The sequence below is a fragment of the Helicoverpa armigera genome, chromosome 31, assembly GCF_030705265.1.
Source record: "Helicoverpa armigera isolate CAAS_96S chromosome 31, ASM3070526v1, whole genome shotgun sequence".
In the NCBI taxonomy this organism is placed as follows: Eukaryota; Metazoa; Arthropoda; class Insecta; order Lepidoptera; family Noctuidae; genus Helicoverpa; species Helicoverpa armigera.
Window position 1 is genome coordinate 428506 of NC_087150.1, and position 22109 is coordinate 450614.

At 42.0% G+C, this 22109-nt stretch overlaps 1 protein-coding gene across 1 annotated transcript in view; it reads right to left on the reverse strand.

The window, feature by feature from the left end:
• Positions 1 to 831: 831 nt before the first annotated feature.
• The window catches only part of LOC110383485 (endoribonuclease Dcr-1), a 47480-nt gene continuing 26202 nt past the window's right edge, over positions 832 to 22109 (reverse strand). The window contains exons 24-43 of the mRNA XM_064043152.1: positions 21004 to 21142; positions 20211 to 20269; positions 19662 to 19794; positions 19046 to 19160; positions 17883 to 17970; positions 16933 to 17024; positions 16017 to 16183; positions 14877 to 15401; positions 12598 to 12750; positions 11999 to 12136; positions 10605 to 10701; positions 9687 to 9862; positions 8913 to 9068; positions 8392 to 8479; positions 7540 to 7683; positions 6600 to 6729; positions 6018 to 6108; positions 5436 to 5544; positions 5017 to 5149; positions 832 to 4277 (exon numbers count right to left, since the gene is read on the reverse strand). Of these exons, the coding sequence (XP_063899222.1) occupies positions 4121 to 4277; positions 5017 to 5149; positions 5436 to 5544; positions 6018 to 6108; positions 6600 to 6729; positions 7540 to 7683; positions 8392 to 8479; positions 8913 to 9068; positions 9687 to 9862; positions 10605 to 10701; positions 11999 to 12136; positions 12598 to 12750; positions 14877 to 15401; positions 16017 to 16183; positions 16933 to 17024; positions 17883 to 17970; positions 19046 to 19160; positions 19662 to 19794; positions 20211 to 20269; positions 21004 to 21142 (2890 nt within the window). The 3' untranslated portion in view covers positions 832 to 4120. The remainder of the gene's footprint in view (positions 4278 to 5016; positions 5150 to 5435; positions 5545 to 6017; positions 6109 to 6599; positions 6730 to 7539; positions 7684 to 8391; positions 8480 to 8912; positions 9069 to 9686; positions 9863 to 10604; positions 10702 to 11998; positions 12137 to 12597; positions 12751 to 14876; positions 15402 to 16016; positions 16184 to 16932; positions 17025 to 17882; positions 17971 to 19045; positions 19161 to 19661; positions 19795 to 20210; positions 20270 to 21003; positions 21143 to 22109) is intronic.

A 22109-nucleotide genomic window follows, 5' to 3' on the forward strand; every position in this document is an offset into this window, starting at 1 on the left:
TCGACTCCGCCTCTCTCACACACACGATGAATAACTTTCTTTGTCTGTATGAGAAGAGGCCGCCTTACACACATCATTGTCTGAGTGTCTGACTCGATTCCTTGGTCGGGTCGGATTCATGCAGAATTCTTCAAAACTATTTGCCTTTAGAAGTTGACGATGTTACACGGCTGTGATTGGGAGGGCACGTAAGACCTACGTCCCCGAATGCTACTCGGTAGCAGTCGTTGTTACCATTCCACGTCAGAGGCTGTCCAGCAGATTTGAGAAATCTCTGACACTAGGCTTGTTAGGTGGTTAGACCTGCAGCTCCCTCGATGAGAAGAAGACCCAAAATGCACTTCCAATTTTTGAGAGAAATACCTACTTAGCATTGATAACTTAATAAAGAATTATTAGGGCAAAATATTTGCCCAGAAACAACTGCTTGCGTATGTCGACGTATAAAAACTTTCTTTGTGGCTTTATTAAAGAGAAAATTCATAATTGAAAGCAAATAAAATAACATCTGTTTCAATAATAAAGACTTTATTTATGCATATATGTTCTATTATAACTTACCATTGCCCTAAGTTATCGTTACTTAGGTACAGTCAACTTCAGGTCAGTGGTAACAGTTTTATAGGAAAATCGTACTTATTACTATTGAGTTAAGGTGCATGACAGTTACCACTGATGTGCAGTCTACCGTACCTAGTTTAATGTAGTGTATTGTCACAAATATCTGTCGTCTCGTTGTCGCATAGACGCGAAGATTGCACACTATACTCTATGGCGGGAAACAGCGAGATTGTGTGGCACGAGAGTAAGACGTTAAATGAAACAAAATACTTAGCACTCTTAAAATTTTATTAAATAAGCTTCGTGATTAAAAATACACAAAACATACAAATTGGCAGTGATTTTATAATTGCTTATATTATCATTTATACTTACATCTATGTATATTCCATTTGAGTCAGTTGCGTACACTTAACTAGAGGTAGACAATTTTGATATGACTTTACACAAAGAAATATACATATGTATATCAAACAAACATTAATTCAATTGATAAAGTAATTTTTATCATTGCATTTGCATTTTTTTTTGGTCACATTTTATTTTTTAATTGAGTTTTTTAACATAAAGTCACATCACACTTATTTACCTTTAGTGAATACCTTGTATATCGGAAACCAGAAATTCGTTTACGTTTCTGAAACTTGAAATCACAAACTTCTTTGTGATATAAAAAGTAGCGCGTTTGTAAGCGGCCCAGCTGCCTAACGGTCCATTCAGACAGACCGGTTCGGAGAGCATCGGCGCACATTTTTCTTTTCACGCAGACCGGAGTCGGCTCCGATCGGCTGAAAGAGCATGCAATCGGAGCCAAACGTCTGCAAGACCGAGAAAAAGTACAGGGTCGAAGCCGATCGGCTCCTCTTTATTTCACACTAAGCGCCTTCGAGCATTCTTAATGACAAAAGCAGTGCACATCCAAAAATAAACCTTACTACAAATACTAAGTACTCGATTTTCAATGTATTAAGAATTTGCTCTCCTCTCCGAGCCGGTCTGTGTGAAGACCCTTACTTTATTAAGATGCAAGGCGTTAGTTATCTGTTGGCGAAAAATACATAAAAATCTGTTCAATAGTTTATCGATGCTCGGAAAAAGACAGGGTGAATGTCTTTATATAATTTTATGATATATGTACAATGATTTTATCACGTATTTCTGGCTTCAAATAAGAACATAGTTTTTACATGCAAATATAGGATTAGCTGTCTTTTATATTATCTAACTATAAGTACATTTTATATGGATTTAAAACATTTATTAGCGTCCTTTTAGAAAACTTATAATAAATATGATTCGCGTTAAGTGTGTGTGTAGCTTCACAGGCAAGACCGAGTATCCTTAAATAGCCTTATCCCAACTCTGGGCTCCCAGTCTAATAAGATGCAGCTGAGTTACCCGGGTAACCCAATACTCCTTAGCAAGATTAGTTGTGAAACTTTTTGACTCCTGACTACCCTACAAATTTTATGTGTCTTTCTAAACACGGAATAAGTGAAGACTTGTATTTTGGACACTTTTCAGCATAATATATAATGTTTACAGCCAATAAATGTTTTATAGCCACTGAGGAAGGAAAGATGAGCGGATATGCCATCAGGCGCCTTTTTCTTGGTCAAATACATACTGTGGGCGTGACCAAAACGCTCCGTTATGAGTAACCTAACGAGGCGTTCGAGTTATTTGATACATCTGTCGAAGATTTTTGGTTTTACAACAAACTAGCTTCCGCCCGCGGCTTCGCCCGCGTAGAGTTCGGTTATATCGCGTTTCCAAGAGAATTCTTCAAAAAGCCGGGATAAAAACTATCCTATGTTCTTTCTGAAGGTCAACTCTATCTCTGTACCAAATTTGATTAAAATCAATCAGTGGTTTAGACGTGAAAGCGTAACAGACAGACAGACAGAGTTACTTTTGCATTTATAATATTAGTAGGGATGGGCGGTTTCCAAAGGCGTATGGGGGCGGAGTCAGTAACGTTCCTCGTCCCCCGAACACCCGCATGTTGTCGCTACTTTCTTACGATATTTTCCGTTATGACATCTCCGCTAGTATTTCTGTTCTCCATGTTTTTATAACTCGATTATTAGATAAATTTTAAAAGAATGAATGAAATTCAATCGTAGTCCCCGTATTGAACCTATTTCCATTCACTTTCAATACATCGGCCGGTTGAAAATGAATGAATGGTTTAACTATGAAGATATTTTGCGTTGAATTTCATTCAATCTTGTAATAGGATACTTACAAACTAGATTAATAGATAAATATTAACTGTCTTATATTACTAGCTTAAAATTATCGATAGTTTTTTCTTATTCTAACTTAGATATTTAACATTTTTCAAAACTTAAAATAGCCTTACTTACATATGGATTTTTTTATATATTGCGATTCGTATTTAGAAGTATTTTTGATGGATTTAAAACCAAAAAATGTGGTGTAATTAACAAAAAAGTATTAAAATGATGTATAATGTCTTTGTCAAGTTTAAAATTGTAAACATACATACGGTAATAATTACAGTATTTCGAGTTCCTATAATGCATAGATATTAATAACTAATCGGAACTCAAACGCGATAAGTTTCAAAAATTTCAGGCTATCGATAATAATCGGTGAACGATTTATTGTAGAAGAAAAATAAAAAGCACTGATACTAAATAGTATAATATACACATATGGTACAAAAAGGTCTTAATAAAAACGTCAAATTAACCGTGGTCAAAATTGACGATGGTAAAATTTTAACTTTAACTTTACCGTAACGTACGAATAACCGGGCCTTATGCAGAGTTTACACGAAGCCAGTTATGCTGGCGCCAGTCCTGCGGAGGTCACTGGCTAGAAAATAGACGGGCACTCTATTATCGCCAGTGCTTGAAAAACTGAGGCAAATTCCAAGCCAGCGATGGTTGCCAGTCTTATTGGCTGCCAGTGTTGGCTTCGTGTAAACTATGCTTTAATAGTTATTTGTTATACAAGAGTGCAAAGTTGCTTTTTAACCGCGTGCTCAATTTTGATGACCGAGCAAGCGAAGGATTCTAAAATTGAAACACGAGCGTAGCGAGTGTTTCAATAATTAGAATCCTGAGCGATAGCGAGGGAACCAAAAGAGCACAAGGCGAAAAATCTTTGCACTCGAGTGCAACACGTAACTTTTCATCCCACCTCATCGAGGAAATTACTAAATGCAAAAAAAAAACAAAATGGCGCCCACTTATGAGTATCAAATTAAAAAGATGTACCTATTAAAGTTCATATATTTGAAAACTCACTTTAGAAATGAAGCGACGTTAAAAATCTGTGTAAAAACAATAATAAAAGAGAATTAATTAATTGAATAATTATTTTAAGCAGTATTTTATTTGTTTAATATGTATTTGTTTGAAAAGTCTTATCAAGAGTGTCACAAATGGAGTATTGCACACGATGTTCTAAATTCAAATCACTTTGCCGCTCTAGAGGATAAAAACGAATTTTGCGCTCAGATATCAAAGGGACTACTCTTTCCGAGATGGTGGGATGAAAAGTATTATTTTGTCTCTTATATTAAGTTCTAATGTGGTCGATGCACCTTGAGATGTCGTAGCGCGCACCTAGCGGCGGTGCCCTTGGCGATGCGGTAGTTGCGGCCGACGCCCTTGAACGTGCCGCGCCCGAACACCTCCACGCACACGCGGACACGACGCCCGTCCGCCAGGCGCTCCGGCTTGCTGCGAAACATAATAGTAATATTGAGTTAGAGAAAGTCGAAGGAAAGAGGGGAAGAGGTCATCCAAGGTACAGCTACATCCCAGGGGGGCCCAGCAGGGCCAAGGCCGGCCGGAGCTGCGGGTTGTTCGAAAGAGATACCGCGGCCCTGGTTCATAAAAGGCCTATGACAGAACACGACGGTGTTTAGTCAGTAAGAGTCTGACACTCCCTCACCGCGCGTAACCCACAGCGGGACGGGTCATTTGATGATTTTTGACGTCGTTAAAAAAAAAGGTACAGCTACATCAAAAGGTGAATGTTGTGACGTATAAGAAAGTTCAGGAGTTGGCGCTAGATAGGCGTAAATGGAAGGAGCTGCACCGACAAGAGCTGGGATCTCAAATTGAAGAAGAAGAGTTAATAATATGTTTTACTCAAAAAAACTCACGACGGTAAAAATCTTATTGAAAAATAACTCAAACCCCCGCTTTAGCACAATTATATAGGAATATCCGTCGGGGGCTGCCATGAAACCAGCTAAAGGATTTCTAGTGTCGTGAATACAATTATGGAAGAATTGTAGACGTTTAACGATAACATAAAATACACTCATGAGTATGATTAATTGTTGAAAGTTCAGTGCACAAAAAAAAACTGGTGGTCCAGAATCATTAACAGAACATATCTGCATCAACAGTCATTTCTTTTAATTTTTTAGTTTTATTTAAAGTAAGACATAGAAGCAAAGCTATTCCTCACCCAAACTTGGCGGTATCAGGCTCGGCCTCGAGCAGCTCTCTGACGGGCGACTTGGGGGCGGCGGCGCTGAATGCCTCCAACTCGGCTCCCATGAGGTTCACGTACGACTTCCACACCGCGCCCAGGGACATGCCTGCGACGTGCAGTATAGGTCATTCATTTAACAATACAATAAAATATGGATTTACATATTTTATACTTGAAAATATATAAAAAAAAAAGAAACCAGCTGTCCGTTGTCACGACGTAACATGAAAACGGCTTGACCGATTTGGCTGAAAATTAGAGGGGACGTAACTTAGACCCGGGAGAAGGTTTTAGGATAGTTTTTGTCACCATCCGGCTACTGGACGCGGGTGAAACCGCGGGCAAAAGTTAGTTAAACAAATAAACGGAATAATATTAGTATATAAATATACCTGAGTCTAAGAAGATAGCGCCCGCGACAGACTCGAACAGGTCTCCCAACGCTTTGGGCACCTCCACATCCTCAGCCTGCTCCATCTCGTCTTCTTGTATCAGGTAGTGCTGAAAAATATATACCAAACATATAATTATAGTAATCAATAAAATACACGTCAGTCTTTAAGGTAAATATCTACAGGCCAATTTAACCTGCAAATAACGGTATTTTGATCTATATCTATTATGGTTGTATATTCAAGGTAAGATAAGACGTGGTAGCCCAGTGGATAAAGAACCAACCTCTCAAGTATGTATGTGGGTTCGATTTCAGGTCAGGCAAGTACCAATACAACTTTTCTAAGTCTTTATGTAGTTTCCGGCTGTCATTGAACATACTTGGCAGTCGTTACGGGTAGTCAGAAGCCAGAAACCAGTGTCAACCAGTCTGACTAAACAGTTGCCCGGGTAACTGGGTTGAGGAGATCAGATAGGCAGTTGCTCCTTGTGGCACGCTGGTACTCAGCTGCATCCGGTTAGACTGGAAGCCGACCACAACATATTTGGGTAAAGCTAGACAGTTGATAAATAAAGCTTACCTCTTCACTAATAGAGTGTCCATTCTCCTCTTGTATTTTGACGTACTTGGTGAGCACCTCGTTCAGGCCCGGAGACATGTGACGGAAATATCTGAAAATGATCATTAAAACAATCAAAAACTTGCGAAGTAAGAATACAAACCAACTGTTTCCCTCGACATTCGATTTTCTTTTTCCGTTAAATATTAATAACTAGCTATGGTCTTGACCGCGTTCAAATACGCGCATAAATAAGTTAGAAGATTCAATTTTTTTTGTTGCATAGGAAAACACTTATCTTGTTACAGTTTTTGTTATAACGGCAACAGTGATATCTACACTACCAGTGAAAATTTCAATTGTCTAACTATCACGGTTCATGAGATACAGACTGGTGACAGACGGACAGAGAAAACCTAGCAACAGGGACCCATTTTACCGTTTGGGTAGGTATTTTAAACTGAAAATGGTATTATTTATGCGCTTTTTAACTATTGTTTCGCCTATAACGCAACACTAGCAAGTTAAATAAATCACTAGCTGTAATTTTTCTGACAATGTTAAAATAATATACCTAATATATACGTATATGTTAGCACTTACTTGTGGAAGCCATGCCTGGCGGCGAGGGTGGCGAAGATGGTGTTGTTGACGAGCGCGGAGCGCAGGTCCGTCAGCGCGCCCGGAGAGTGGCGCCGACCGTCCTCGTACAGGTGACGCGTGATCAGGTAGTCTGCAGTATCAACGAAAAACGTAAATATTTATTTATTTATTTTGTTTTAAGAAAGCTTACAGACTAATTGCACCAATTATTTAACAAAGTATATAAAAATAATTGCTAATGACAAGCTTTCACATGTTTACAGATATTATAAGTTCATATTTTTAACAAACAAACGTGTTTCACTTGCTTATACTTATTCTTAAGAAGCAAACAAAAGATGACAACAGTAGCGTGCAGTATGTTGTTAAAAATGTTTATTAACATTACATTATTGTTCAACGGAAGTACTCTGAAGTGCGGAGTATACACTATATGACATTTTGTTATATAATAGTAACTATACTGCATTTGAGTAGGCACTTAACTAAAGATAAACAATCTCAATATGACTTCTTTTTTAAATGAAGTGCGGCTAAAATAAAAATTACTTAATTAGATTAAGCAGAAGTTTATTTCTGTTAAAAGTCCTAGTTTGTTTACCACTAGATAGGTACTATTCAGTTGGTATATATCAATTAATATAACTCCTGAATATGATTGTATAAAATATCATAAAAAACTGAAATCATCGAAATAAAAAACTAGGTTACTTTGACAATAACACTGAAAAAAAAACAAATTCAACCTATTCCTGTACTTAGCTCGTTCAACCAAACAAACTCTTTAGCTACAATATAACATTAGTAAGTATAATAAGACGCTGGATGCAGGTCGCCTCCAACAGGTATCTGTGGAGATCTAAAGGGGGAGGCCTATGTTCAGCAGTGGACGTACTATGCCTGAGATGATGATGATGAAGTATAATATTAGTAACATTACCCAGTATAGCGTCTCCGAGGAACTCGAGGCGCTGGTAGCAGTCGGTGAGGCGGTTGGCGTGATGCGAGGCGTGCGTCAGCGCCTGCAGCAGCAGCGAGCGGTCCTTGAAGCGGTACTGTAGCGTACGCTCTAGTGCATCGTAACCTGGGGGACGGAACATATTGTTAATTATTACAAATATATAGTCCCTATGTATAGGAGAAAGATGGAGGGAGGTCTTTGCCCAGCAATGGAACAGCGTAGGCTAATGAAAAACCGGTCAAATGCGAGTCGGACTCGCGTACGAAGGGTTTTCTAGTTTTCAGTATTTGTAGTTATAACGGCAACAATAATACATCATCTGTGAAAATTTCAATTCTCTAACTATCACGGTTCATGAGATACAGCCTGGTGATAGACGAACGGACGGACAGAGGAGCGAAAACAATAGTGTCCCGTTTTACCCTTTGGGTACGGAACCCTAAAAACTATAAGGCTAACTAAACAATAATATACTGTCAGTGTTTTTTTACAGGATAGACTATAATTCAGTATTAATAACCTATGTACATTGTTGCATGCCTCATGGTCAATGCACATTTAGTTAGATAGTTATAGGATCGATCTCCATGTACCCATATTCGCAAAATATAAATGAATTTGAATATGAATAATACATACAAAAATTGCTTTGAGGTACATTATTATCCCGCCTTATATGTGATGTTAACTTAGGTAAAAACATTTAAAAAACAATCATTTTTGCCTAAACACACGTCTTACTCATAAATTTTTTTTATACAACTACGCTGCTTTTATAAAATTATATTCATGCTCATAAAGCTTGGGTCATAATGAAACGAACGAACATACCTGAGAGCATCTGTTCCAGTTCTCCGTCGGGGTCTTCAATGTATCGCAGCAGAGGTGACGGCGGCGCCTTCAGCTCGCCGAATATCGGCTGTAGATCGAAAAATATTATCATTTAAATGTACTAGTTTGTAACCTTCCGCAGCTTCTCAAGGAGAAGTGAACTGATTTAAGATCTCAATCCCTATGTCTGTAATAATCAATCTCTCTCGCGACATCCTTCGCCTTTTCTCCCTCACTCTCTAATCCCTCTCGCCCCTTTCACACTCTCCTTCTCATCGTCTCCCGCTCTCGCTTCGCAATATCGCTCCCTCATCAAGTTCGCTCTATCTGCTCTTTCTAACTCTCTCGCTCCCTCTTTCTCTCACCCTACTCTTTCTTTGCCTCTTCCCGCACTCTCACTCTCACACCTCCTTTCTTACCTTCCCTTGCTTAATCCCTCGAACTCTCCCTCCCTCTCGCTCTCACTCTATGTGCAGACCTACTTTTCTAATAGACTAACATAATAACGATCTAAGTCTGACCTGCATCCACCGTCCGTTCTCATCAGTATAGGGCCTGAGCGAGCCGACCGCCCGCGCCGGCCACGACCACGACTGCGCCGGGAACACCTCCTCCGCCTCGTCCTCCGAGCACGACGACACGCGACTGCGCGGGGGATGGGGGGAAGCCTCGGCCTGCTGGGGGGACAAGTTTTTTATTTTATTTTATTTGAAAGGAATAACAAACAGCAGTATATTACACAGTAGGCATACAATATAGAGCTTATAATAAAGTAACAAATATACTACTCAACACGTTATCCACAGATTACCATACAGAATAACTAGCTATAGTGGAATACATTAAAAAGTTATGACATGTATTGAAAACACCTTAAAACCATCTTCACAGGACTCATCCTAATACGACAGCTAAGAACTTAACACTATTTAAAAACTACAGTATTAACAACTATTGTACCACATTTACCCGGAGCCTGGAAGTTGGTGATTGATACACCCGTGCATCGGAGAGCACGTAAATGTTGGTCCTGCTTGTGATCTCTCTCCGGTCGTGTCGGATTGCCGTCCCATCGCGCTATGAGAGTGTAGGAATAGTGAGTGCACCTGTGTGCGCAAATGCTCGTGCACTGTAATATGTCCTGCGCAGCTGGCTGGTCTCCTTAAAATGAGAACAGCCGCCGTGGCCGAAATCTTCTAAAACCCACAAAGCGATTTCGGCCTGCCAGCCGTACTTGCGCTTGAACTGCTTCGTTAGTCTATCTGGGTACAGAGCTGGCAGGGCTCCTGACTCACCTGCTTGTCACTGCAGGCGGCAGTAGCCACGTAGGGGTGGGTGTCTTGCAGCGCCACGTGGTGGCACGGCAGCACCCGGATCCCCAGCCACGACATGAACAGCAGGGCTCCGCGGGGGCCGCACTCCAACAGGTACGCGCCTATCAGGGCTTCCACGCAGTCCGCTATTGATTTGTCTGAAAGAAAATTTGCGAAATAAAGCGGACATAAGTGTAAGACAGACAAAACACATTACACAGAAATTCATCGATTTTTAACTTAGATTTACCATTGATCTCTCAGACTGGTCGTAAAACTGTCCGGCTACTGACTACCCGTAACGATTACCAGAGATGTTCAAATGACAACCGGGACTCACCAATTTACCATGCCTTCAAAAACACGAAAGAAGTTTTCATGACAATGATGGTCACCTAGCCACGGACCAATCGCACCAAGCGTTGTTTAACGATTGATCAACCGAACAAATCTATATTAATATTATAAAGAGAATAATAAGAAATAATCATAATAAGAAATAATAAGAAATATCAAGAAATAATAAGAATAATAAGAAGAGAATAAGAAATAATCTTTGGAACCGCTCTGGGTAGTAACTATTATAGTAATCTGTGCCGCTGGTCGCATTTCCAAAATTCTTTCACTGATAGATAGCTACAATGTTCTTAAGTAACACAGGCTATATTTTATCCCGGTACGGGCAGTATTTCCCACAGGACGCGGGTGAAACCGAGATAAAAATACTAGTTTTAAATAACATTATTTAGTTTTATTTAGTACATGAGACTGCACATCAGTGGTAACTGTTATGCACCTTAACTCAATAGTAATAAGTACGATTTTCCTGTAAAACTGTTACCACTGACCTGAAGTTGACTGTACCTACAGTACTAATGGTGTTTATTTAACAAACGTCACCTGGTATGCTATGCTGCGTGATGAGGTTGTAAGGTATGAAGCATCCGGCGGAGTCCTGCGGCGTGTCCAAGTGCTGCATTATGTCTTTGCCTTCGCCCTGAAAACATAAGAATATCGCAAAACTGAGGCTTGAAATGTTTCTTTGAAGGTGAGAAATTCAGGCCCCGACTCTACCTTTTTTTTTTTAGCGACGTAAAATCATCAAATGACCCCTCCCGCTGTGGGTTAGCAGCGGTGAGGGAGTGTCAGACTCTTACTGACTAAAATCGTCGTGTTCCGTCATAGGCCTTCTATGTACCAGCGCCGCGGTAACTCTTTCGAACAACCCGCAGCCCCGGCAGGCCTTGGCCCTGCTGGGCCCCGCTGGGGTTGCTGACGTCTCTTTGAGGAGCGCGTGGAACAACGCGCGCCGTCGACACGGGTCTGTCGTCTAAGCAGACAGAGGGACGATGAGCCACCCGAACTCACCGCCCACAGACCCACGCCTACGGTGGCCGGGAGTCATCTCGCGACACCCGGCGCCCATGGTGTCTACCTGGTCCAGCGCGGCGGCCGGGATGAGAGGTGCGAACTCTCTGGCGTTCCGCCTCCTCCTTCTCGAGCATGACCGCTTCGCAGAAGGAGGCGACGGCATCCCATTCCCTCTCGCCCCGGACCATGGCCTGAACCAGGGCCGGACGCGAGAGGTCGCCGCCGCCCAAAGCCTCGACGAGGACCCGGCGGTGCCCCTCCCATGCGGGGCACACCTGGACTGTGTGGTCCACCGTGTCCTCGGGGCTGTCCGCACAATGGTGACACCCGGGCGCCTCCTCACGACCGATGCGGTGCAGGTACCTCCCGAAACAACCGTGTCCGGTGAGGACCTGCGTCATGCGGTACGTGAGGGCGCCGTGACTCCTCCCGAGCCACTCCTCAAAGAGGGGACTTACCGCCACGATGGTGGCGTGCCCTGCACTGGGTTGCGACAGTCGCTCCCTCCAGGCCACCATGAGATCGCGCCGGAGCTCCGCCCGCTGCGCGACAACTTGCCGCGGCAACGGGGTTTCTCCCCGGCGCTGAGCCTCCTCGCGCCAGTCGTACAGGCGCAAGAAGACCCTCGCCTCCAGATCCCACGGTGGCAGTCCAGCAAGTAGGCCAGCTGCTTCGCGGGAAATCGTGCGGTACCCCCGGATTAGCCTAATGGCTATCACCCTTCCCCGCCCCGACTCTACCTGCGGGTTGTTCGCGCTCATTACCGCGGCGCTGGTACATACGCGGCCTACGACGGAACACGACGGTGTTTAGTCAGTAAGAGTCTGACACTCCCTCACCGCGCGTAACCCACAGCGGGAGGGGTCATTTGATGATTTTTGACGTTGTTAAAAAACATAAAAAAGCCTTACTAATGTACTCACATTGATCCTAGGATGTAGCGTCGGCGGAGGTTTATGACAGGGCGGCAGCCAGTTGTCGTGGGGCTCGAACTTAGACGCGATCATCCGCGCTCCGAGACGCTTGTTGCGTCCTAGGCGGTAGAGGTTGAGGTTCGATACCTAGACAGAACAAAATATGTAGATAAACATATGTTCCCAACAGTCAAGAATTAATTTATTCAAAATAAATCAATGTTTAATGAAATGAAATGAAATCGTTTGTTTTGCAAGTTGGACATTACATCACTTTTACACGTCATTTTAAGAACGCTGAGATCGGCATTTGGTAATGACTGATCCCTGAGAAGAAACGCCGAAACAAACTCAAGGGTCATAGCCTCTTTAAAAGTCCAAACATGTTATAAATCAAATAATATTAAGTGTGAGTGTCACCAATATACCAATATATAATGTACCATGCAAACAATGACACACTCATTCACTCACACGCACAGATATCACCTGCTTGCTCCTCATATGGCTAAGATTTCGTTTCGCCGTTAAAGCGAACTTCACTCAACTCTCTCTCACTCACCTACAATCTCTAACTCACTTTATCTCACTCACACACACTCACTCACCTGCTTGCTGCGCATATGGCTGAGCTTGCCCTCGTGCACAGTGGGGTGTGCGCAGTACAGGTATGCTGTGATGGCGAACTTGAGGAAGCTGTCTCCGATGGTCTCCAGGCGTTCCAGGTTGATGCCGTCGTTGGCATTCGACATTGTTAGCGCCTGAAGATTAAAATAAGGAAGGAATATAGTTTAGTTAATAGCTGTATATCGCGGTTTCGCCAGCACTTACACTAGTATTAATTAAATTCCATCCAAAAGTTGTCTGGAAAAAATTGATAAGGCTGCAGTTACAGTCATTCATACGTGTCTTAATTGTCCTAATAGTGGATAGCAAGTAACAATAAAGGATATCCTATTCAAAAAGTAATATTTGTTTGTTTGATTGTAAACGAAATTACTGACCGATTTGAAAAATTATTTCACTGTTGGAAAGCTACACTATCTCCTAGGTTCTCAGGTCTCAGAGTGAACAGGTAAACAGGTAGTGTGAGTAATGTAAAGAAAACTCTTTAAGAAACGCTAATATTATGATAGATGTTTGAATAGAGCGTCCAACCCCAAAAATTACTGGATCGATTTGAATAACTCTTCCAGTCTTCCTCTTCCTAGATATCCCATCGACAAAGCTCATAAACATTTCTATCCGGGTGCTGGAATTAGTTTAAACGAGATGTGGGTGAAACCGCTAGCAAACGCTACAGTTAAAATAAATCCCACCCAAAACAAAAATGTGAAAGACTGCCAAGTTCGATAATATGGGAATGCTTCGCCTATAAAAGAAATGAGATCTGAATACGTACCAAGTTCCATACACATACCTCAGTTAAAAATAGTTACTTTTTAATGATGTTACTTGGCAAGTTTTCATACACCTTGTTATAAACCTACTAAACGCAATGAATCAAGTATTTAATTTTCTATTAAAACTTGCCAAGTAATCATCATTAAAAAGTAACTATTTTTAACTGAGGTATGTGTATGGAACTTGGTACTTATTCAGATCTCACTTCTTTTATAGGCGAAGCATTCCCATATTATCGAACTTGGCAGTCTTTCACATTTTTGTTTTGGGATTTCATTTATTTTGTAAGGTTGTTTATTTTATTTTTTTCTTATGATGAAGTTAGTTAAAGAAATGTCTCATTTATACTATTTTTTAGATTTTTTAATATGCACTATGTTTCTTACAAAGAAATGAACTAGATTAACTAAATGGACTAGATTTACCAACTGACTGACATGACATGTTATCATATATTATGTTCGTGGATCAAAGTTACACATTCGTTATTTTCGAAAGTGATTCACACTTGGCCGTTTTCAGATTTTTACTTTACTTTGACTAAATACAAACCTTTGTACCATTCGAAGATATATTATATCGGGTGTGTCGTTCACAATCACATTAAATCATATCGCATATACTTTATGATATTCTATGGCGAATTGTAAAAAAAATAACCTAATCCATTCAGTGGTTTAACCACAGGAGTCATTTTTCGTTTTTATAATTTACAACATCATGTGTAAAGCAGAGATAAAGTTAGGAGTATCGTATGTTTTGATCAGTTGACAGCTGTCAATTTCAAGGGAGAATTTCAATTGTTTGTAATAACTTACTTTTATATGGTGTTCTAATTTTTGCACATTTTTATTCCATTTACTTGGTTTGAAAAAAACATTTTTTTATTTTTACGTATTTTTCTTTTATCTTTGTTTTTATTGACATATATTAACCAGTAGATTAACGCATTTCATTTAATGTGATTATGAACGACACACCCGATATAAATATAAATAAATTTAGTTCGTTTTAGTTCCTTAGGGGTATAAATTTACACCGGGTATAAAACACCTTCATTATTTTGAAACCGACTCACACTTGGCCATTTTCCGATTTTTCCCTTTACCTTGACATAAAGACCTACCTCCATGCCAAATTTCAAGTCAATACGACCATTGGAAGTGGTCTAGGTTTTTGATGAGTGAGTCAGTCAGTCAGTCAGTCAGTGAGTGTATAGTAAAAATAGCGATTTTCTGACGTCAATATCTCAAGACCTACAATAGGTATATTAATGAAATTTTGTATTTTAGATAAGTGAGGGGGTCTCAACAGATACTAGAAATTTGATATGCGTAAATAAAATAGATTTTGAGTTACAGGGGGGTCGAATTTGGCCCGAAATGGTTCGTGTAATATAACCCACGGCCGGTGTGTCGCTTTTTTTTGCTCGAACTTGGCGGACACACTGCCGTGTGTCTAGATAAGTGTAAAAACCTCTTACCTGCAATATAACACTAGGACTTGGCCCCGGATGTCCTTCTAGCGTCGGTTGATAATCAAAATCGAACTCCTTACCCCCCCTACCATCTTCGTAATAAGGCTTAAACTCCCCCACCCCCTTACTCGCCTTCTCATACCCTTCTTTAGTATCAAAACCAACATTAACCACTTTCTCATTCACATAATCTTCCGAATCAATATTTATGTCCTTCATAGCGAAACAATTCAACTTCTTCACTTCTTCTTTACTCAAATTATTCTTCAAATCTTGGAGAATTTTTCGTTTATTTTTTTCTATACTTTCAATGTCAATTTGTCCGTTTTTGACGCTTAATTCGTCTGTGCCATAAGGAAATAGTTCGCTGATAGCATCCTTCTCGCTGCGTTTGCAGATGACGGCGCTATGGTAGGAGTCTTTAGTCTCTGGTAAGATGTCTGTGATGTGATTGTCTTTGGTTATTAAGTGGTTCTTTTGTATGATCTCTTGTTTATGGTGGGCGACTGAAGCGCGGAATTTTTCGATGTACTGTGAAAGAAGGATTTTGTTAGAACATTGTTTAAACTTTATAAGAAAAACAAATCTTAATAGAATTGTTAGGCAAATCGTTTTTTGAAAAATTACATAACGAAGACACAAATCGATTAAATTACCTAAGGAAAAAATTACCTCTAAAATTGTTCGCTATCCCCGTTGTCTACTCGCTCTAGCAAACAGTAACAAATTGCATGCGAACATTTCAACAAAATCCGCTTATTTATAACCAAACACATGCGGTGAAACCTCGCGATAATGTATTCGTCATTTTTTCGCTTTTATAATAATAACTCATTTTAGAATAATCTTCGAGGTCTCGGGTTCGATTCATGAGTCGGACCGAAATCGCTTTGTGAGTTTTAGAAGACTTTCACAAAGCAGCCTGGAAGTTGGTGATTGATACACCCGTGCATCGGAGAGCACGTTAATGTCGGTCCTGCGCCTGATCTTTCTCCGGTGGGATTGTCGTCCCATCGCGTTATGAGAGTGAAGGAATAGTGAGTGCTCCTGTGTCCAAGCAAATGCTCGTGCACTATATAATATGTCCTGCGCAGCTGGCTGATCTCCTTACATGAGAACAGCCGCCGTGGCCGATAATCAAGTTACCTCTTGTGGCGCACTGCCCTGTCGTATAACCCTGTCGTGCTCGGCCCGGTCGGCGGCGTCATCATGGTCGTCGGGCAGCGGTGCCGGGTTGACTTTCTTGACGCGCTCGATGTCGAAGGCTTCGGCCTCGTGGGCTGTCTTGTATTCTATGCGGACGCCCATTGAAGCTACGGAAGATTAAAATTAGTATTTCAGCAAGCCGTAATAGCGGATTTGAAAAACTTTTCGATATAAAAGCCTTGGTATGCGATGAAAAGTGGTGCAAAACCAATGGGAACATCTGCCGAGCCTTTTCCCAACTATGTTGGGGTCAGGTTCCAGTCTAACCGAATGCAGCTGAACAGAGTTCACGTCAAACTACTTTGCAATTCTGAAGGTAGCCATTTGTTCGTTCACACACGTTCACAATAGTAAAAAGATTGTATTTATATAAAACACTTTTGCGTATGGTCTAAATGGCTCACTTCAGAATTGCAAAGCGATTTCACGCGAACACTACATATGTTTTATTTGGAGTGACTGCCTATCTGACCTCCTTAACCAGTTGCCAGAATTTCTGGCTTCTTACTACCGCAACGACTATAATCCGAAATACGGAGGAACTCATCATGACAAAGTGGTCACAATCCTCGAACAGACCGTTGGAAAAATCTAGGCAGATCATGATTACACGAATAACTTTTTAGAACGTACTTAGAACATTATCTTACATATTTAATGTGAACATTAAACACGTTATAATACTGACCGTTAGGTTAAACTATTAGGGTAACTGGGTTGAAGAGGTCAGATAGGCAGTCGCTCCTTGTGGCACACTGGTACTCAGCTGCATCATTAGACTGGAAGCTGACCTCACCATTGGGAAAACACTAGGAAGATGATGTAATGAGAAAGTAAATCTATAATGAATACTAACTGTTAGGATTCCTGGCGCTCCCGTAGCCACTGGTGTCAGTCTCCTCATCCGTCCCGTCGTAATCCAGCTCCGAGTCATCCGAGTCCAGGTCACTGGGAAACATCACATGAATTAGTAAGAAGTTTGTTTGTACATACATAATTATATACTCCATTTGAGTAAGCAGTTCATCATCATCATCATCATCTCAGCCGGCGGACGTCCACAGCTGAACATAGGCCTCCCCCTTAGATCTCCACAGATACCTGTTGGAGGCGACCTGCATCCAGCGTCGACGGCGACCTTTATAAGATCGTCTGTCCAACTTGTTGGTGGACGTCCTACGCTGCGCTTTCTAGCTGCTAGTAAGCAGTTAACTAAAGGTAAATAAGCTTAATATGTGTTTATGTAAAAATTCCGGGAAGTTGTTTCCCTAGGGATTAATTCAAAGTTATTAATTTTGCAAAAGTGACTAAACTATTCGATACATTTTAATGAAACTTTACATAAACCTAGCTCATACATCAGACTAAAGAACAATTACTTTTTATCCTTGTGCGGGAAACGGTAAGCTAGAAACCGCGTAAGGATGTAAGGATATAAATAGTTATTAATTTTGATGAAGCTTGGCAATAATTATAGCTTGTTCAGCAGTATAACATATATGTATAAGCTACTTTTTACTCAAGTGCGGGAAGGAGTAAATTAGTATATAATAACACAATTTTATAGTTATCGGCACTAATCTTAAGCTCTGACCTACATCTGCGTAGAAGTGATTTATTAGCAAAGAACCAATCCCGAGTGACGGCTATGACGCGATGCGCTGCGGGCCAATCACCGCTTTAGCCCGCCCCCGCGCCTCACTTCATACCACAAAAGGGACCCAATAAATTACTTCTGCGCAGGTGAAGGTCAGCGCTCAATATTCGTGCCGATGATTATAGTAAAAGCAACAGAATATAACTCACCTGGACATAAAGGAGTCATCACTGTCGGCCATGGCGAAGTTCTTGCTGTACTTGTGCCTGCCTGTAGGATCGCACCAGTCAGTGCCTCCTATTAACAGTCAGCTAGCATATACAGCGAGTGTGTGTGTGTGTTAGTGTAAACACCCACTACCCAGTTGTTAAACGTAAGACTGGACATACGTGGACTTACGCCAGTCTCTGACTAACTCACTCATAAGGGTCCGTTCCAACAGACCGGCTCGGAGAGCATCGGCGCGCATTTTACTTTTCACACAGACCGGAGCCGATCGGCTGTGTGAACGAGAGCATGCAATGGGGGCCAAACGGCAAGAAAAAGTACGCGATCGGAGGCGGTCAGCTCCTCTTATTATTTCACACCAAGCGCCTTCGAGCATTTTGACCCTTAGTCTCTCTAATTTCTTACAAAAAATATACTTCATAAAATAATATGCTTGTTAATTTGTATTAAGGTAGATAAACTTCTTGAATTCAGTACCTACTAATGTGTTGCTGTGTTAATATGTTAATGTACTCTTAGGTTTCCGAGTCGAGTATAGACAATCAGAAAAAATAAAGTAGTGAAAAATGGTAGTATTTCGAGGCATGTCTCATATAATTTTTGACGTTCAAAAGTGATGTTTTTCATTTCTTGACTAGAAAATCTTTAAACATTTGTTTTGATTTTAAATAAATATTTTAGAATCGGTTGATATCTGACGAAACATGCGTCCAGCGTATCGTAAACGTATGTTCAACGCACTAACGTAACTTCTGTTTGGTGTGAATGATTGAATGTTTATCGTATACTAGCGACCCGCTCCGGCTTCGTACGGGATAACAGTATTTTCCCACTATTTAAATTAAACATATAAACCTTCCTCTCTAATCACTATCTATTAAAAGAAACCGCATGAAAATCGGTTTCGTCGTTCAAAGGGACATAGGGACAGAAAAAGCGACTTTGTTTTATACTATGTAGTGATGTGACAGACTTGTGCCCAGCAGTGAGAAGATAAATGGTCTATGTTTGACGGGACCGATAATACGCGACGCATGTTCCGTCAGATATGAATCTTCCTTTAAAGTGGGAACCTCAAGTAGATTTCTTTAAGCCTCAATTCTTTTTAACTTCTCAACTCAGCAACCCCTCTTCTGTGACTTACCACTGGCAGAAGTGCAGAAGGTGAGGTTAGAAGGCAGCGGCTCCATGAGCTCGTCGAACTCGCTCGACTCGGGGATGGAAGACGCCATGTCGTTGCTCCAAGTGCCGATTTCAAACTACAAATATATGTGTAAGTAGCTGTTGTCACAGTTACGCGTTCGGAGGTAACTCATCATTATCATCCTTCGAGCCTTGTTCCCAACTATGTTAGGGCAGCTTCCAGTCTAACCGGATTCAGCTGAGTACCAGTGCTTTACAAGAAGCGACTGCCTATCTGACCTCCTCAACCCAGTTACCCGGGCAACCCAATACCCCTTGGTTAGACTGGTGTCAGACATACTAGCTTCTGACTACCCGTAACGACTGCCAAGGATGATCAATGACAGCCGGGACCTACAGTTTAACGTGCTATCCGAAACACAGTCATTGGTGTCTAAGATATACTTAGAAAGTACATACAAACTTAGAAAAGTTGCATTGGTACTTGCCTGACCTGGAATCGAACCCGCGCCCTCATACTCGAGAGGTTGGTTCTTTGCCCACTAGGCCACCACGACCGCTTAGACTGGAAACCAACATAGTCAGGAAAAGGCTAAACACATGTTAATGTAACTCACCGCCTCAGCGGCAGCGTCTTCCTTCTCCTGCAGTATATCATTGATTGTCTTCTCTCTGACTTCCTCACTCTTCTCCACTTCTGTGCTCTTCTGTCCTTCTTCTATCATTTTCTTTTCTTTTTCTTCTTTTTCTCTGTAATAGATATTTTTAATAAGGTAACAGCTTACATAGAGAAGTTCCGTGGGAAATAGTCCACTCACTCAAATAAAATGGTTTTTGGATAAAAATCTAAAACTTGAAGAAAAATTGGTATCAGTATTTCCTGAGGTGACTGCGATCAAGCTAACAAAGACTTCTTCTTTTTTGACTTATGCTATTCAGTAGCAATTTTAGTTAAAATTCCACGTCAGAGCCCTTCAGATGTATTAGGGAAAACTCTGACACCAGGGCTTGCTAGGTGATTAAACCTGCAGCTCACATTGTCATTTGAATTTGACTGAACGTGACTTTCAATAGAATTTCAACTTTATCCCTAAAGTATAATAAGGTTCAATGTCTACTGGCAATTTGAGTTGGCATTCGCACACACAATATTTGCGAATACTTACTTCTTAGATTCTTCCTCTTCTTTCTTCTTATCGTTCTTCTCTGAATCTGCGCTCAATACCTGTTAGAAACAATAAATTAAAATTCAACATTTCTCAAGTTTTCCCAGCATTTGACAAGTATGTAGTACTCAATGCGTTTGCAAAGCACTTGTATAGTTAGCATTTGAAGTCTTTGCCCAGTCGTGGACTTAATTTACCTCCATAGCGGACCAAGGGTGCTAAGTATGAATGTAGATGGATGGAGAGGAAGAGGAAGACCTAAGAAAAGATGGATGGATTGCCTGAAAGATGACATGAATAGGAAGAGAATGAGTGTCAGTATGACGAGCGACAGGGGAAAATGGAAGAGGATGACATATTGCGCCGACCCCAAGTAAATTTGGGAACAGGGCAGGAGGAAGAAGAAGAAGAAGCGGACCAAGTTTACCCAGCACTAGACTTAACTTTCCCCGAAGTGGTCAGTTTGTCCAGCACTGGACCAAGTTTTCCCAGTATTTAACGACGTTAAAAATCATCGAATGACCCCTTCCGCTGTGGGTTAGCAGCGGTGAGGGAGTGTCAGACTCTTACTGACTAAACACCGTCGTGTTCCGTCGTAGGCCTTTCATGTACCAGGGCCGCGGTATCTTTTTCGAAAAACCCGCAGCCCCGGCAGGCCTTGGCCCTGCTGGGCCCCGCTGGGGTTGCTGACATCTCTTTGAGGAGACCCGTCGACACGGGTCTGTCGTCTAAGCAGACAGAGGGACGATGAGCCACCCGAACTCACCGCCCACAGACCCACTAGCCCACTTACCTCAGCTAGACTCCAGCCGAAGTCGAGTGCAGGCCACTGGAAGCCCGGCATGGTATCCTCGTTGATCTTGGGTATACCGAGCCCCACGTCAATGGCCACCGCGCGACGAATCTCGTCCGCTATGAGAAGGGCGTTTATTCTGTGGAGAGAAAAAGGGAAGTGGATTAGAACACGCTGAATTTCGTGCTGCTGTTGAAGAATAAACACGAAAATCTCATGAAAAAAAGACATTGTTATAGGTTTCGTCAAATGAACATAATATCATGTACTAGCTTCTGCCAGCGGTTTCACCCGCATCCCGTGGGAACCTCTGCACGAACCCTGTTACCTGTACAGTACACAGGGCAGCGCCACTGTAGCGAACCACAGAGGTGCAGCGAATGGATGCACCCGGCACAGCTCGGGTATGAGGACCTGTTGGCTTGACAAGCTAGTACAGTTACCTGTACAGCACACAGGGCAGCGCCACTGTAGCGAACCACAGAGGTGCAGCGAATGGATGCACCCGGCACAGCTCGGGTATGAGGACCTGTTGGCTTGACAAGCTAGTACAGTTACCTGTACAGCACACAGGGCAGCGCCACTGTAGCGAACCACAGAGGTGCAGCGAATGGATGCACCCGGCACAGCTCGGGTATGAGGACCTGTTGGCTTGACAAGCTAGTACAGTTACCTGTACAGCACACAGGGCAGCGCCACTGTAGCGAACCACAGAGGTGCAGCGAATGGATGCACCCGGCACAGCTCGGGTATGAGGACCTGTTGGCTTGACAAGCTAGTACAGTTACCTGTACAGCACACAGGGCAGCGCCACTGTAGCGAACCACAGAGGTGCAGCGAATGGATGCACCCGGCACAGCTCGGGTATGAGGACCTGTTGGCTTGACAAGCTAGTACAGTTACCTGTACAGCACACAGGGCAGCGCCACTGTAGCGAACCACAGAGGTGCAGCGAATGGATGCACCCGGCACAGCTCGGGTATGAGGACCTGTTGGCTTGACAAGCTAGTACAGTTACCTGTACAGCACACAGGGCAGCGCCACTGTAGCGAACCACAGAGGTGCAGCGAATGGATGCACCCGGCACAGCTCGGGTATGAGGACCT